The sequence below is a fragment of the Hakea prostrata genome, chromosome 1, assembly GCF_041222555.1.
Source record: "Hakea prostrata isolate BN-2017 chromosome 1, UWA_Hpros_2, whole genome shotgun sequence".
Taxonomy (NCBI): Eukaryota; Viridiplantae; Streptophyta; class Magnoliopsida; order Proteales; family Proteaceae; genus Hakea; species Hakea prostrata.
The window spans coordinates 70,370,051-70,387,543 of record NC_142600.1 but is presented as its reverse complement, the minus strand read 5'-3'; the positions used below and the strand labels follow the sequence as shown (position 1 = coordinate 70,387,543).

The window sequence follows — 17,493 nt, the reverse complement described above, 5'->3', positions numbered from 1 at the left end:
ATTCACAGATTGTAAACTAAAACCATCAAATCAGAACTTCATTACACTGAGATACGAGGTGCCAATTTGAAAAATGAGACCATTTTCATGATCAGTAACAGCCATCTGACTCTGCAAATTCTTAAAAATTAAAACTTGAATTAACTTGGGAGTATATCTAAATAGCAGGAATTGGTTAATAAGAACTCTTGCACTTGACATTGATTCATCAATAGAAATGAGCAGATACTACAAAAAACAGATTCAACTCCATGGAAATTGTTCACAGCAACAGAAAAGCACCACTAAAGAATCGTGCACCTACAAATTCTTCATAGAAGGCAATGAAAGGGAGAAAAGTAAAATTGTTCAAAAAACTTACATTTAATTGCGAATAGTTCCATGTTTTCGCCAATTCAATACCCCTCATCAAACTTACAATCACAATGCTAAAGGGGGGAAATATCCACACATATCGTCACAACTACCAGTAAAAATCCAAAACATAGCGAGAAGAAACCCTAAAAACCAAACATCAGAAATTAAAGCAACACGTACAGACTCCTCGCAGAAATCAATCGACTAGGAAGAAAATGGGATTATATCAACAGAAATGATGTAGATTACATCACTTGGCGACCATGCGGACGATGAAATCCTCGTATTTGATTCTACCATCGGATCCAACATCAACCTCACGGATCCACTCGTCGAATTCGGAAGCCTCGAGTTTCTCTCCAATGCTGGTAAGGATATGACGGAGTTCAGTAACGGAGACATAGCCGGTGGATTCCTTATCGATGACCTGGAAAGCGTCAAGGAGCTGACGATCGAAAGGCTCAAGCTTCATGTGTTTCTTCATGAGTTCGAGGAAGCGAGGGAAATCGAAGGCTGAAGTGAGTTTTTCTTCGGTGACGATCTGTTTAAGCTGAGCTTGTGTAGGGTTTCCACCCAGAGATCGCATCAAGATCCCTAACTCGGATGCAGCGATACGACCATCACCATCTGTGTCAAAGAGAACGAAAGCCTCCTTCATCGATGCCACTTGGTCTTGGCTCAGATCTTTCCCCATGATTTCAGCTGCTTTCGCTCTCAAGCTCAGCTGTGATTATCGGATCTTCTTCCCTTCTCGGGAAGCCTGCGTTCGCTGGGGAAAACTCAAAAGATGTTTGGGTTTTCTTGTTGGTTAGTTAGCGTTTGTTTAGGGCCTTAACGAGTTCAAATTTTGAATTGATTTTTGGGGAGACATGGCGACCATGATTGCACCAGTCTAACGTGGGCCAGCTTGGGGTGAAGAAAGAATCTCTTCGTATGTCCACTGTGACTTGGCTGCAAGGTTTAAAGGAAGAATCTCTTCATATGTAACCCCAAGGTGTGGCTCAGTTGGCAAAGCTCAACGCTTCCACATCGGAGGTCAGAGTTCAAATCCCCTCGGGGCCAGGGGCTAAGCCCCGCCTATATTAATTATATAAAAAACGCCTTGAGGATGTAGTCGTGGTGCACGCAAGTTACCCCGGATGAACCTCATTCCAAAAAAAAAAATCTCTTCATATGTAGGTGATGGACTGGAGGGTGTTGGGGCCTGGTGCTGGGGGTTGGGTACTTGGGCGCATGCGGTGGGTTGAGGGAGTGTGTGTGGAGGCGCATGTGCCTGCCTTGGGGGTTGGGCACTTGAGGGCGTGCGTGGGGTTAGGGGGTGTGTTGGGTTTGGGCCTTGCATTGGGCCCTAAGGGTATGGTTAATGGCATACAACGCACTCACAGAGGTAGATTGTCGAGCACCCTACGTGCACCATGAACTGCAAGCTTTGAAGGACTAAAATGGAACATATGTAAACAATTAATGGAGTGTTTGTGTGATTGGGTGTGCCAAATAACCTCTACCGTACCTGATTTCTTCGACAGAAGCCCTTGTTGGCAATGGTGAGTGCTGATCGGACAAGTAGCAGATGGAGGATTGCAAAGGTTGCGGACTTTGTCGCAGCGGTTAGGTTCAAAAGGAAATGGCATGAGTTGCGTTGGCCTCAGGGTTAGTGTGGGTAGTAGTTGGGAGGGACAGAGAGGTATTTTCGTCTTCACACACACAGGAGGGTATATTCGTCTTTTCCAAGTCTCACTTGATGGTCAAAAGGCTTGACCATCAAGAGCATAAACTTTGAATATTGGGTTATGCGTATCCCTTGCAGAGCACCGTATGATTTCGAGCATATAAAGGAATAGTCAAGAATTTTCTCTACTTCAAGGGATGCCATAAAAAAACCTCTTTAATTTTTGGTTGACGTTACCTCGAATGAGTGAACTCACTTGGATTTTGAAAATCTGCAATAATAAATTTATCATGGTTTTTTTTTTTTTGGGTATATATCATGGTTTCTTTGTTACAACTTACAACCTAAATATATCATGGTTCCAATTTGCTTTGCCTCCCTCACCCGGTCCGGAATCTTTATGTGAGCTTTTTCTAGTTTTTTGGGTCAAAGCTTTTTCTGAGGTAGGGCTTAGGAGCAGAACTTGTCGAGCAACATAGACATACATTAGCAGGTGTGATGTAAGTTGTTTTTTTCTTTTCTTTTTTCAACAAATTTATTTTCAGTCATTAAGTATGCTTTAAGCTGCATTTATTTATAAAGGTGTGGTGGGGAAAAAATATGTGAACCTCATGTGTAGTGGGGTGAGGGAGAAAGAAAGGGGGCGACGAGAAAACGGAGAACCCGGGGAAACGAGATCACCCAACGGCGGTAGGGGGGGAACCGAGTAAAGCGCCCAAACGCGTCAAATAGTTTTTAGGTGTTGTTTTTCCCAAACACTTAATTTTATAAATTTGCCATGTTTGGTTATAAATTTGATCTCGTTTTTGGGCAACCAAGCCCTAAAAGAATTTTGTGAAAAAGTGATAGTGGTGGGTCCCACTTTTTACTTTTTCAAACTTTTTCAAAAACTCCCACTAAATTTATGGGGGTTTTAAAAAGTTTTGGAGTAAGAAAGTTAAGGTTGTCAATTCACCAGTCAGGCTTCCTTGAAATTATCACTTTTCCACTCAAAACAACCAAACAATATACACTTTTAGAAAAAGTAAAAAAAATTTACTTTTTTCAAGAATTTTCCCACCCCACTTTTATTCCAACAAACAAATGCAGCCTTATTGTTTTTCCACCTCACTATTTGCACGAGACAAGGAAGACCATGGCGAATTGGTGAGAACTTTTTGATGATATTGCAAATTTAATTGCTGGGATTGAGTTTTAGTGTTGCGCAATACTAAACTACGTATGATGAGGATGGAATGAGTAGCCGAGGTCCAAATCTTAACCACTCGTTTCATTTGTTTTTTTTCTTTTTCTTATTTTTTTTAAAGATTTTTTCAACCATACTTACATGTAACCAAAAAAAAAAAAAAAAGAAAGGTCGAGATTTCAACTTCAACCACTCATTTGATCGTGGCCATACACAGCTCAGTGTTGCGCATTAAATGCGCGATACTGAAGTTGAACCCATCTAATTGTAGATCAGTTTTCAACAATAGAAGATATTGTTTATTTTGGTGCAGTTTGTCTTCAATGGCAATCAACTCCTAAAAAAAACAACTCCTCTTTAGTGTAGATATTTGGCTGATGCTTGTAGAGAAGGAAAATAGTGATATTCATAGCTTCTATAATCTCTCCTCCTTTTGCGGAACGTCAAAAAGATGTTTTTACCAAAGAATATAAACGGAAGTACTAAAATTGGCTCCATTAAAACCTTAGAACAAATTTATCAAACAACAACTTATTCTAATAGCGTTCTAAAAATATTTTCAAAATCGATTTATAGAACGTCCATTTCTAATCAAAGAACGGTCTTTTAGCACAAAAACACTAAAAAATGGTTTTGCATAAGAACTGGTCTCTCAGAACGAAAACATTGCCAAACTCATACTTAGTAATTTTTTGATGTGATTGGGAGACACTTAGTAAAACCCCTTTCATCATGATAAAATTTGACTTTTGTTTCTACCAAAGTTTCTTCCAACGTGTTATCGAGGATCCCTTTGCGAGCATTTTATATGGAAAGTAAAATTGTCTTCAAGCCCTAAAATAGACCTTGGAGAAGGTGATGAAAAAAATGTATTGTTAGGGGGTAATTACAGGATATTGGAATTTAACTTTCTTAAGAATGGGCGATAAAGATTGGACTACTACAAAATGGTCATCGTATTGGTATAATTGATCTCATATGCTTCAAGGATCAATATTATGGTATTTCTAAATTAGGAGTGCTGGAGATGGTTGACATTTCAACTGTAGGGGTGTAAACGGATTAGATTCGGATTAGATAGTGGTAATCAAGGAACAATATATCACTGAATTTCGGTGATATCGGTATGAGGCAAAATGACATCAACCCCAAAAACGATATATAGGAGATATCGCCGAAATTCGGCGATATCTCGCCATTTGGTCGCCGAACTCAGCGATTTCTCGCTAAATATCGCCTGAAAGGGCTCTGAACGAACCAGCAGCAACGTCATTTGGTGATTCAAGACTTCCTATTGGAGTAGTAGTGCTCGAAGGAGATGGTGCAGACTCTGAAGATGGAGAGGTGATGGTGGAGATGAAACCGGTGAAGAAACTGAGAGGGAGTAGATGCTGGTGGAAGAGTTGACTTCAGAGTTAGGAGAAGGAACGCCGCTAGAGTAGTCGCTGGTGCGGTGAAACAGTCAGTGCTTTCACCAACAAGAGAAAAAGATGAAGCAGAAATTCCGAACATCTGGTCTTAGCCTCTTGGGTAGTTTAACAATCTCCATCTGGCAACTTTTTTTGGTTCTTTTCGAACTATTTCAATCCATTCTATTTAAGTTTTTTCAATCCATAAAAGAAGAAGAAGATGAACATAAACAAGCAAATATATGAATAATTTATGCTTTTAGTAAAGTTTCCGACAACCCACTAGCTTGCAGAACTCGAGAGAAGAAGATGAAGTTACTTTGGAATATCCGTTGGCGTGGGTTACAGCCTTTTAACCTGTCAGTTATTAAAAATTAAAAATTCATTAATTTGTTTTCATTGCCATTTGGGGCGAAATATTGCCGAGATTTCGGCGATACCAGCGAACCGGGCGAAATGAACGAACATTTGTTCCTTGGTGGTAATATCATATCCGCATTCTATTATATTTGGACGGATTCAGATAATATCCTCTCATTTTCAAACAGATTTAGTCGAATTCTGATGATAATTATTTTCTTAAGTAGATTCTTCTATATAGTCATGAATACAAATTGAATATAAAATTTTGACTATCTGTTGACATCTTCTTCTTCCTTTTTTTTTTTTTTTTTTTTGATAATAAAACAACGGAGTCAAAGCCTCAAAGTGATACTCAAAGGAAGCAGCATCACAATCTGCCTGAAGGATCTCCTCCAACCAGTGGGGAACATCTAAGAGCACTCCAAATCGAGTGGAAACTTAGACATCCAATCAGCAACCTTATTAGCAACACCTATATGCATCGCGTACTCACCATCTCATGTAGCAAAACACCTATCCGCTCAACTAAACGACCAAACCTCCCACGATCCACACAACATGGATCCAAAAGCTCTATTGCTTTCCGGGAATCCGACTCCAGCTGTAGCGATAAGAAATGACTACTCACTGCCAGCTCCAAACCTTGGCAAATGGCTTCAAGGACACAACTTGACCGAACCCTTCTAATAAAACCACCAATAAAACGACCTGCAGAATCGCGAAATAAACCACCAATGCGAACATCTGCACCCCTATGTCGAAAGGCAGCATCCACGTTTCCTTTAATCCAACCACCAGGAGGAAACCTCCACCTCAAAGACACTCCAGAGACTACCTACTGCTTGAAACGAGCATAGGAAGCCTAGGCATCTACCACCGATTTCCCATATTCTAATACTAACTGTCTTCCATTATGAGGTCGCATAAAATCACATTCACGCACATTGCGATTCCTCCAAAACCATAGAAGATAAGTCGTGCAAGCAAACTGTACCGCCCAACCCGACTTACTCTTAGCAAAGGATCCCACCAAGTTAAGCCCCATCCAATCCCCCAGATTTGAACTGAAAAAATCTCCCCTTAGCGAGACATCAACCAATCTCCACGAACTTTTGTGTTATTTTAGGAGAACTAGAAAAATAGTCACAAATCTCAAGTAAAAATTTATAAAAATAAATCCAAATAAGTAACTTAATCGGATAATTTAATTGGACGGATAATAATGGATAAGAAAGAGGTATACCATATCCGCATCCTATTAGTAATTAAACAGATTCGGATACTGCTAAACGATGCGGATGCGAATTTGGAAGCGGATTTTGGTTATCCATTTACACCCCTAATTTCAAAGCCTTATCCAAAAACTATTGAATTTGCTGAACGATCAGATGATACATATGTTTGTTGTTTTGATTATCTTGTGGAGTTTGCAAGAAGACTCTTTATGCTTGCACGAGATACAACATTTCAATCTACAAATTGACCATCAATCCATGTATGTTCCTTTTCGTAAATCGGTTGGTTTTGAAGTTTACAAGTTCAATTTTGATACCAGAAAATGGATCAAGGTGAAAAGCTTGGACAACTGTATAATATTTGTGGGTACCATTACCTCATTTGACATCCTCCCCTTTCATCATTTTTGGATGGGAATCCAATTGTATCTATTTCACTGATGACTACAATGCATATGATCTTCGGAAAGGAGATGTTGATGACATGAGAGTGTTTCGAATGGATACTCAATAGATGAATGATCACTATATCGGATATTTCTCTATATATGGTCAATGAAGCTGGACTTCAGTCTAAAATCTCCAAATTTGCAAATTTACTTTTTTTTTTTAGTCTATGCCACTGGGTTCTTTAATTTTAAGATTTTTTTTGGCCAAATATAAATTCATTGAAATATGTCTAGATTAAATCTAGAGGAGATAATAGAAGAGTTTACAATACACAAATCCCTCGAAATTCTACTTAATTGAAAACCCTAGCCCCTTTAGCAAGAAAATCAGCATGATAATTGCTATATTTATTTACAAAAACAAATCGGTCAAAATTAAAACAGCCCGATAGCCTGTTAATTTCTTGAACCAGTCCACAACTAACCCAATCTTTTTTCTTGAACCAGCCCACAACTAACCCAGTCCAAAGACTGAGGTTGGCCATTTAAGGCCTTAATGGCTGGAAGGCAATCAGAGGGAAATATAACCTGCGATACCTGAGATTTCAAGAATTTGTCTAAGCAAATTAGCTTCAATTAATTGGTTGAAAGAATCGTGACTATTGGTTCCTCTATGTTCGGGCATCACCCCACTTTATGAACATTGTGTGAATGAACCAACGCAGAGTGGTGAAACCAACACCTTTTAGTGAAGAGGTCGTCGGTTTGACTCTTACTAAGGCATATTAATAACCCAATTTCCAATCCCCAATATCAATAAAAACAAAAAAGAAGCGCATTTGTACCCTAAAAGAAAAAGGAAATTGACTTGTCTGTAGCACACGACAATGGCAATGCCATCCACCGTAGGATTGGCATCCCTTCACTAAGATTATAAATAGAGTGCAGAGATCATCCTCCTACCACCTTATCATGGGGTCTGCTATTTTTTTGCATTTTCAAAGGTGGTGGGTGGGAAGTGGGAACCTTATTCCTAACTAAAAGCAGTGGACGAGAATACTGTTAGTTCATGACCTAAAAGCTAACAGTGAAAGGAATATGAAAAAAGTGGAGATGCTTATGCTTTTCATTTAATACAAAAGTGATCGAATATGGAAATGAGCATTCACTGGTAGGTAAAAGGCCCAAAGAGATGAACTCATGCTTGTCACAGTGTGCATGGTGAGAGAAGCAGTGGAAGAGAATACTGTTAGTTATTCATGACCTAAAAGCTGAACAGTGAAAGGAATATGGAAAGTGTTGATGCCTGTGCTTTTCATGTAATACAAAAGTGAAAAATGGTGATGAGCGTAAAGTGGCAGGTAATAGGTCCTACCGTCCTACACGACACTATTCTTTAAGAACTTAGCATTTGGCTTCAGTGCTGCACAATTAATGCGTAAGCACTGAGCTGCGAATGGTGAGAATCAATTCTGGTGGTCGAGATTGATTCTGTTGGTTTTATTTTTTATTTTTACTTTTTAAACTATACCACTAAAACCCAAAAACAAAAGAGAAAAAAAAACAAAACGGATGGTCGAGATTCAATCTCAACTGCAGGTAGCTCAATATTATGCATTAATTAGACAACACTGAAGCACAACCCAAGAACTTAAGATATCAAAGTTCCATTTTAAAGGTAACATGCACATATGCATGGATGGAATAGAAACCACACCCAGCAAGAAAGACTTTGATGGATGAACCAATGGATGGATGGATGGATGCCATTAATTCTCATGAGGATACAAAGACTTTCGAAAATAAAAGGGGAGGTAGTGATAATTTGGTCTCCATTCAATTCAGGAAATTCAATAATGTGTGATGACTCTCGTGATTGGTAATACGAAGCACTTTTTCTTTTCTTGTAGGTCAGGCTTCCCAGTCATATCTTAATTTTTTGTCGATCTCTACCTAAGTCGCCAATAAAGTTAACAAGTACCTTGCATGGTTCCATCATACTATCTTTGAATTTTGTGACGTGAATCTTTCTCAATCTGATACTGTTTGTCTTGACTAGGTAGCAGTGTAGCACGTGGCATGGACCCTGGACCCTGGACCCTGGACATATATATATATATATATTCCCACTCAAATCATTAGTATTTTATTTTGATGAAGATAGCTTCATTAAAATAATAAAAGAATGATCAACTTGTATTTTTGACTAATAAAGAATGATCAACTTGTATCTATTAAAATCCATAGAGAGAGATTGAGGGTAAAAGTGAATAAAACCAGTTAGCTCATGTACATGATGAACAATGTACAATCACTCAAGACGAATGCCTGATATTGAATGTTTGCTACCATGTCAATTAAGTGTGATGATGTTTTAAAGGTCTCTTTTATCACTCATATTGACATGGTCGATTCAAACCTCCCCTTAAACCTTAGTAAAATTCATCAGTCTTGTTTTTACGAATCTCAATCTCTATTGTCAGTAACACTATCTGTACTCTGTAGGATGCTGTTGCTTTTTGTCATTCTCACGATGACAAACATGGACTTACGATTGGAATCCCTGCCAATAGTACCATAACCTCCCATTTGGATCTCAATACAATCCGTTATAGTTGATAACAGTCGTCCCTCTAGGCCATTGGAGGATCTTCTCATTAGTATTTGTATTTTTTTACTCTAGAACCTAAATAATCACACAATAATATATGATTATACTTTTTAAGTATGTAAGTTGGATTTACATGGGGTAAACTTGAATGATTTGGCTTCAGTGTTGTGCATTTAATGCGCAGCATTGAGCTACGAATGGTCAAGATTTAAAGTGGTGGTTGACCCAAAACGAAAACGGGTAGTCAAAATCCCAAAATTCGTAGCTACAAACTAGTATGAGACATATTCTCATTACAAGTGGACCCTATATGTTCTGCTGTCAAACTAAAGTAACCGGTCTCTTGTTGTATATTGTTTTAAATTACAAACTTCTAGCTTGGATGTGATTGGTATTATCATCACCAAAATAGGAAAAAGGATTGTAGGGAGTTGGTTTATCTCCCTACCTATTGGTTAGATATTGCTCTAGAGTTTGGTCACACCAAATGTATCATAGATGTACATCATTTTTTTTGCGCATTTTGTATCACTATCCAGATGGTTTCTAGTAAGTGCTTTAAAAGTTGTCTTGGCTGGGGACCTTCTTTTTGTAATTTCATGATGATTCCATTTTGAAGTAGTCATACGCTCCACTTGTCTCCAATGGTTTAGCAGATACACCTGCACACATAGCGTTGGTGAGCTTCTAAAATTGTTTTCTAAGAACAAACATTGAAACAATTAGTTGAGGATGTTATTCCATTATATTGTCATGTCAATATGTTTTGGAAAAATTTTTAAGTCCTTGAGCCATCTATTTACATTATTTAGAAGTTGAGATGAAATCTTTCTAACTAGGTGAAATAACATGTGATTATGAAATTAGAGAAGAATCAGATTTTAGACTGTTTATTTAGGTAATGCTCATTTAGAAAAGAAATGCACAAGTTAAGAAATGAGTTGTTGGTAATGAATTCTGTTCGCAACCTCGAAGCTCTTGCTACCCATATTCTTTTTGTTCAATCGGACGAGATGAAGATATGCCAAGTAGATTCTTTTGAGTTGTTGCATAAGACACAAATCTGATTTGCTTTCCATCCATTTGGAGAGGCTCTTCTTTGTTGGTAGTCCTGCATTTAATAGACACCAAAAAAATATTTTAAATTTCGAATATATTGGTAACTTCCAAAGGAACCTCCACCATTGAGTGGATGTTGGCAGTCGATCATGGCTATTCATCTTTGACAATGCAATTCTTGCTAGTTTTGTAGAGAATTTGCCTATTGTCGATAAAAGGGACAACCATGATTCCAATGTTGGGGATGGGTTAATTGAAAGAATTGACTGTAATAGAAATGATAGTAATTGGTTTGTGTGATTTTGATTGTTTGAATTCCTATTGTTTTGTTGGTAATTTTGGTAGACTTCTCTTATGGTAGCTTGTTGTTGCTCTAAGAGGGAGTTGTATTCAACTACCATATGGTCTGTAATTGATCCTATCCATGGGTCAAACCTGAGGTATGTATTTTTCCCATCACCAATTTTCCTTTGTACCATTGTTTGGACTATGGGGATGATGCTGATAATACTCTTTCATATCTATGATCCATTTTTGTTTTTCACTTAGCTGCGTTTGTTTGCAAAGGTGGGGTGGGAAAAAGAAACATGTGGGTCCTATGTGTAGTGGGGTGAGGGAAAAGGAAATGAAAGGAAAGGAAAGGAAAGGAAAGTGTAGAAATGTATTAATTGTGGGTCCCACAAAATTTTCCCTCATAATTTTTCATAAAGTCCCACATTTTGGAATTTTGAAAAGACTTGGGATGGGAAAGTTGGGTTGCCATCTCACCAAACAAGTCTTTAACTTTTCCACCCTTAAACCAAACACCTTTTGGATTTAAAGGAAAAACTGGAAAATTTTATTTTTTCAACTAATTTCCCACCTTTGATCAACGATAGATAAGGGTGTCAATCGACTTTTTAAAACAAACCAACAAACAATATGCAATTTTGGGATTTAAAGGAAAAATCGAAAAATTTTGTTTAATATTAAACCATTTTCAAAAATTTTCGACACTTCAATACCTACACTTTTATTTTAGCAAACAAATGTTATCAGGTCATTAAGATCAATGAAATTGGGATCAACTAATCGATATAATTTTCGATTAATGGAGATAAAGCAAGTAAATCTTAATTAATAGAGACAAAACAAGTAAATCTCCGAAGTGGAGTGAATGATGAGCTAGAAAAATTAAAATAGAGAATTAGGAGAGTAAATGTATAGTGCTTTAATTGCTAAATTACAATATTCATCCACACTATTTGCATATTAGTGCTGAGACAATTTTGAAACTTGAATGTTGTGCATAAAAGTATGCAATTGAACCTTCCTAACCATAGACGATTTGGAGAAACATCTTGCTTTGAAGATTTCCTTCGTAGAGAATTCTGGTTTATGAGGAGTCGCCATCCTTGCTTTACGAATTCATCCACACTTTTCGGATATTAGTGCTGAGACAATTTTGAAACTTGAATGTTGTGCATTAAATGTGAAGTTCCTGATCCACACGGGAATAAGACTCGAATTTTTTGACCGTCGGCAGTATTAATGCCTAGCAGTGAAGTTGAAGTCGATCCACACGCGAAAAAGACTCGTGAATTTTTTAAAGTAGCCGTACATTTGACTTCCACAATAAATGAGAGAAATCCTGATGGTAGTGTGAGAATTTCAATAACTGTGTCCTCCGTCAAATCGTGAATAACGCAAAGGGCTAGAAAAGATAGTCTTTAATGTAGAGGGTACTTTTGTAATAATACCAAAAAGCCAAGGTATAAGTTGCCGCGTTAGTCGGAGCCAAAGGTCAGAATCGTCTTACCATGTCAGAGGTCAGAAGTAGGACATCGATGTAATAAAAAAGTGAATAAAAAAAGTGCCATTCACTGAGGAGTTTCGAATTCGAATTTCAACCCTTCAAAGGAATCTTTTTATTTTACTAAACTCACCACCACAATGCGACGCGCGAGTTGACATCACGCACCGTTGGATCCACTGGAAATTACCTTAATTGGGTCCCACATCTCCTATGGCAATCTAAATTTCATTACGGTCAAGATGATAGGTCGATGTTTCTGTGTATAATTTATTTTTGGTTAGTTTTTGTCATTTTCTAATATTCGGTGATTGGAGTTGGAGCTTTCTCAGTAACTTTCCTAGTTATTCGCTTCGTACAGAGAGATTCCTAGTCTCGATGCTGCATTTCAAGAAGAGATTAGAAGAGCAGAGCTTGTGATTTCGTGGGCGAAGAAAAAAGATGGTTGGTCTTGCTCTTCTCTTTTCTCTTGTACTTCTTTTTGCATTTTTGGGTCTGCAAACTGTTCGAGGAAATGCGGAACTGGAAGCACTCATGGGGATGAAAGCTTCTCTAGACCCTGAAAACAGGATTCTTGCCTCTTGGAACAGAAATGGTGATCCATGCAGCTCTTTTGAAGGAATAGCTTGTAACGAGCATGGCAAAGTAGCTAACGTTTCGTTGGAGGGGAAAGGCCTCTCTGGAAGGGTTCCTCCTGCAGTTGCTGGTCTTGAATGCTTGTCTGGCCTTTACTTGCACTACAACTCTTTATCTGGTGAGATCCCTAAAGAAATTTCCAATCTTTCTGAGCTATATGATCTGTATCTCAACGACAATCATCTCTCCGGGAGCATTCCGCCTGAAATAGGAGCAATGCCTCATCTCCAAGGTCAGTTCCAAACCATGACTTCTTATTTTGAAAAAGGAAGAATTTCCCCCCCTCACCTACTGATATCCTCTTTCATTCAGCTCAGCTGGGTTTTCTTTTGTATCAGTAAACTATTAGTCTCTGTGTTAGTTGCAGAGCTCAACTTGATGTTTAGAAAACTTCTGTTCGTCTAAAATGCCGCCTTAAATGAAAAAGTTCTGATTTATTCACAAGATTTTTTATTTTAATTTTTTCGTTCTTGTAATGTTGTTCAACTGTGGGAGCTATGGTCTCTGATTTTGGGGTTTATTCGTTTTGTAGTTCTACAACTTGGTTTTAACCAGCTGACTGGAAGCATACCGACACAATTGGGTTCTCTGAAGAGGCTTAGCGTTCTCGCTCTGCAATCTAATCGATTATCCGGGGTTATTCCTGCTAGCTTTGGAGAGTTGCAGACACTGACGAGGTTGGATGTGAGCTGTAATCGGTTATCTGGTTTAATTCCGGCAAAACTTGCTGACATTCCTCAACTGAAATTTCTAGACGTCCGTAACAATACTCTCTCGGGCAATGTCCCACCTGGTAAGAGCTTTGACCCTCTTGTTTTGTTCCTCTGCTCTCTCTTTTTTGATCTGATGGGATCCAAGGACGTCCTTTAAATTTCCGATTTCGTGCTTGTGTTGATGCAGCTTTGAAGAAGTTGAATGGAGGATTCCAGTACGTGAACAACAAGGATTTATGTGGAGTTGCGTTTCTATCGTTGAGAACTTGCACTGAAAAGGATTTTCTGAACTCTGATCAACCTGAACCTCTTGGAGCTGGCACAAATGGTACTTCTAAAAAAGATATCCCAGAAACTGCAAATTTGCAGGTGCATTGTAACCAGACCAATTGTTCCAATCCATCACAACCCCCTCGAGTTGCAATCATGGTTGGAATTATTGTAATCATTGTTGCGTTGGTGGTTATTGGACTACTTACCTTCTCGTGGTACCGTCGCCGGAAACAGAAGATTGGAAGTGCTTTTGAAACTTCAGATAGTCGTCTTAGCACTGACCAGCCCAAAGAGGTCTACAGGAAGAGTGGCTCTCCTCTCATTAGCCTTGAGTACTCTAATGGGTGGGATCCGTTGTCTGATGGAAGGAACGTGAATGGTTTTCTGCAGGAGGTTGTTCAGGGTTTCAGGTTCAATCTGGAAGAGGTGGAGTCAGCTACTCAGCATTTCTCAGATGTGAATCTGTTGGGAAAGAGCAACTTCTCTGCCATCCACAAGGGAATTTTAAGAGATGGATCTGTTGTTGCTATCAAGAGCATCAACAAAACTAGCTGCAAGACCGAGGAGGGTGAGTTCTTAAAGGGTTTGAACATACTAACCTCATTAAGACATGAAAACCTTGTTGGGTTAAGAGGTTTTTGCTGTTCCAGAGACAGAGGTGGGTGTTTCCTTATCTACGAATATGTCCCTAATGGGAACTTGTTGCAGTATCTTGATCTGAAGGATGGTAAGGGCCAGTTTTTAGAATGGTCTACCAGAGTTTCAATTATCCATGGCATTGCTAAAGGTTAGTTTTTTGCTTCTTGTTATTGATATCTTCATAAGCTAGGGAAAACAAAAAAAATTGAAATCTCCATCCCAAACAAGGGATCAACTTTACCTATTAGAAAGAGCCATTCGGTCCTTCTAGTTTCTTTCTCGGTCATGCTTTTACTGAAATCTTGTTTCTATTGAACAGGTATTGAGTACTTACACAGCAACACACCTTCCAAACCTGCTCTAGTTCACCAAAACATATCAGCAGATAAGGTGCTGATTGATCAGGAATTCAAGCCTTTGCTCTCAGACTCTGGCCTGCACAAGCTCCTGGCAGATGATGTTGTGTTCTCAGTGCTCAAGGCCAGTGCTGCAATGGGATACCTAGCCCCAGAGTATACCACCACTGGTAGATTCACCGAGAAGAGTGACGTGTATGCATTTGGGGTAATTGTACTTCAGATCCTCTCTGGAAGACGTATGATTACCCAATCATTGCGAGTGGGAGCTGAAACATGCAAGTTCGAAGAATTCATGGACAAGAATCTTGATGGGAAGTTCTCAGAAGATGAGGCAGCAAAAATGACGAGAATAGCGTTGGATTGCATCCATGAGTCACCTAACCGAAGACCCGACATGGGGACGGTGATTCAAGAACTAAGCAGATGAGGTAGCCGGTCCCCTTACTTCCAGGGTTCTAATGTCTTGTTAACCCGGGCCTTGTCCTGTGCCAAAATTTCCAACAGCGTAGGATTAAGGTGCAGAGATGGGACACAGCTCAACAATTCACTGAAGCTGAACCTTCTAGCTCTTGAATCTCTTGTGCAGTGCTGTGGCCTGTTCATAATTTTCCAACAGGGTAGATTTAAGGTGCAGAGTTGAGGCCTGAGGAGCCAAGACTCACATACTCACTAATGCTTAACCTGCTAGCGCTTGATACTTCTCTCTGCTTTGCTCTGTCCTTTCCTGAGGATAGAGGGTTGTCTATGTTAGTCTGTTTTCTTCTAGTCCTTGCAGCTCCAGCTTAATTCGAAGCATTCTGTGTTTGCATTAATTGATCTTCAGCAGTATAAACCTGTAATGAAGTTGGTAGTTTGTACCCCTGTTACCATCGCTGATGTTAATCTTATGATTGCTTCTTTTAATCACTAATGGGTTGTATGGTAACGATTCTAGCACACTTATTCTGTGCCATTTGCCCACTTTAGCACAGAAGTCAGCAAAAACATGTATGATAAATCGGTTCAACTTTTCTGTGTTGGTTTAGCAAAACAGTGCTAGCCCAGGCATTTGGCACAGTTTTTCCTTGTGTCAGAGAAGTGATTCTGATGAAAACCCACTTTGGTACAGAAGCTCCAAATTCGATTAAGTTTGAAGCTCTTGAAGTCCTTCCGAAACAAAGATTAACCAATGAAATGCATGAAGAAAAATATTCAGGGAAACAAGAACATTTTGACATTTTTCGTGCACAGCTATATATTTATCACGCTTTCTTCCTTTTCAACTTAAGCAAAAATGGAGTCAGTAACCAGTTCATAAGTTTGTCCATGTAGACCACCTGCAAGAGGCATTGCCCACGACCCAACTCAAAAGAGAGCTGGTATTACCAAAAAAATGTTGAAAACAGGGTTATGCGAAGTGGAGATGGTAAATCACTTTTTGCAGAGTGGCAGAATCGAGGAATCGAGAAAAACAAATCTCACTCACACTCTTTCTTCCTTCTCTCTTGACTGCTAGTGTTTGGACACACGAATTATAATATATTATAAATATTTAAACGAACCAGTTATCATGGATTTGAATAAATGGAACATTACAAAGAAGCCTGTAAAGTTTGGAATCGGGAGACTTTTGGACACATCCAAACTAACATAAGGTGATTGAAGGAGAAGCTCGATGTGTTACAGTCAATTCCGGATACCGTATATTGGAGAGAAGGTATACCGTATATGGACTTCGGATTTACCTAAAATTGAGGATATTCTATTTGATCATTTCAACACTGACTTTGCTTTAGAGTTGGTGAATGTTGGAAGCTTTGCAACTGGTATTCCTATAAGAAGTACAATAGAGTATACAATCTATTTAATATTGAATTGCACCACCAAGTTAGTCATGTTCTTTATTCAATCATACGGGAGACAATATAAGGTACTTACCTTTAGTCGTGGAAACTTTGCTAACAAAATTGGGGAAAACCTCCAGGTACCGCCAAGCAATTATCAAGGCGGTGGTTACCTTGAACTAAGTTGTAATTACCAATGATGTTTGACTCACATCATAATTATGAGAAGTTAAAATTTTTAGTTTTATTTATTTAAATAAATAAAATCTAACAACTCCAGCATAGTCAATGACCCAAGAATGAAGCATGCATGTCAGTATCGCTGCGGGCCTCCACTAGAGTTTCCTCTTGCTTTGCCCCGCTCAGGCATAGTTCACCATCTTTTAGGTCCTGACATGTATGCTCTCACTTGAACCCTTCTCAGAAGATCAAGGTCAGTCGGCGGTGCAACCCACAGGGGGATCCCGCCAGTCAGCTTCCTTGCGCCTTACGGGTTTACTCGCCCGTTGACTCGCACACATGTCAGACTCCTTGGTCTGTGTTTCAAGACGGGTCGAATGGGAAGCCCGACAAGCCGATGTCCGGAGTGTGCGGTTGTTGAAGCACGCCTCGAGGGCGCACGCTGCCTTCCACGATCGCGGCGACGACGTCTCCACCGGCATAATGCGACAACCTGGGCTAGGGGCGCCACCGCAATCCGCATCGGTCCACGCCTCGAGCCGAGCGGCGGACAGGTCGTGACCGTTCCGCATTCAACCGAGACACATCGTCGGCCCCCATTCACTTCCCTCCCGACAATTTCAAGCACTCTTTGACTCTCTTTTCAAAGTCCTTTTCATCTTTCCCTCGCGGTACTTGTTTGCTATCGGTATCTTGCCAAATATTTAGCCTTGGACGGAATTTACCGCCCGATTGGGGTTGCATTCCCAAACAATCCGACTCACCGACAATGCCTCGTGGTGCGACAGGGTCCGGACACG

At 39.4% G+C, this 17,493-nt stretch overlaps 2 protein-coding genes across 3 annotated transcripts; one reads left to right on the top strand and one right to left on the bottom strand.

Moving 5' to 3' along the window:
• Window positions 1–154: 154 nt before the first annotated feature.
• LOC149029694 (putative calcium-binding protein CML13) lies at window positions 155–1,197 on the bottom strand. Its single transcript, XM_089142019.1, has one exon. It carries the CDS (start codon window positions 1,049–1,051, stop codon window positions 608–610), a length of 444 nt encoding a protein of 147 aa, XP_088998145.1. The 5' UTR covers window positions 1,052–1,197; the 3' UTR covers window positions 155–607.
• Window positions 1,198–12,393: 11,196 nt separating this feature from the next.
• LOC149029693 (protein CLAVATA3 INSENSITIVE RECEPTOR KINASE 6-like) lies at window positions 12,394–16,013 on the top strand. Of its 2 annotated transcripts, XM_089142017.1 has the most exons (4): window positions 12,394–12,938; window positions 13,239–13,499; window positions 13,607–14,479; window positions 14,651–16,013. In XM_089142017.1, the coding sequence occupies exons 1-4, from the start codon at window positions 12,512–12,514 to the stop codon at window positions 15,115–15,117; spliced, it is 2,028 nt and encodes a 675-aa protein (XP_088998143.1). In that variant the 5' UTR covers window positions 12,394–12,511; the 3' UTR covers window positions 15,118–16,013. The 2 variants fall into 2 exon arrangements, with proteins under 2 accessions (XP_088998143.1, XP_088998144.1); XM_089142018.1 differs by lacking the exon at window positions 14,651–16,013 and having other exon boundaries at window positions 13,607–14,484.
• Window positions 16,014–17,493: the final 1,480 nt, after the last annotated feature.

Bases quoted from the DNA above. Each gene is read 5' to 3' on its own strand.
- LOC149029693 (XM_089142017.1), top strand. From the start codon at position 12,512: ATGGTTGGTCTTGCTCTTCTCTTTTCTCTTGTACTTCTTTTTGCATTT. The intron at 12,939-13,238 runs GTCAGTTCCAAA...TTCGTTTTGTAG, and splicing joins AGCAATGCCTCATCTCCAAG to TTCTACAACTTGGTTTTAAC. The intron at 13,500-13,606 runs GTAAGAGCTTTG...GTGTTGATGCAG, and splicing joins CTCGGGCAATGTCCCACCTG to CTTTGAAGAAGTTGAATGGA.
- LOC149029694 (XM_089142019.1), bottom strand. From the start codon at position 1,051: ATGGGGAAAGATCTGAGCCAAGACCAAGTGGCATCGATGAAGGAGGCT.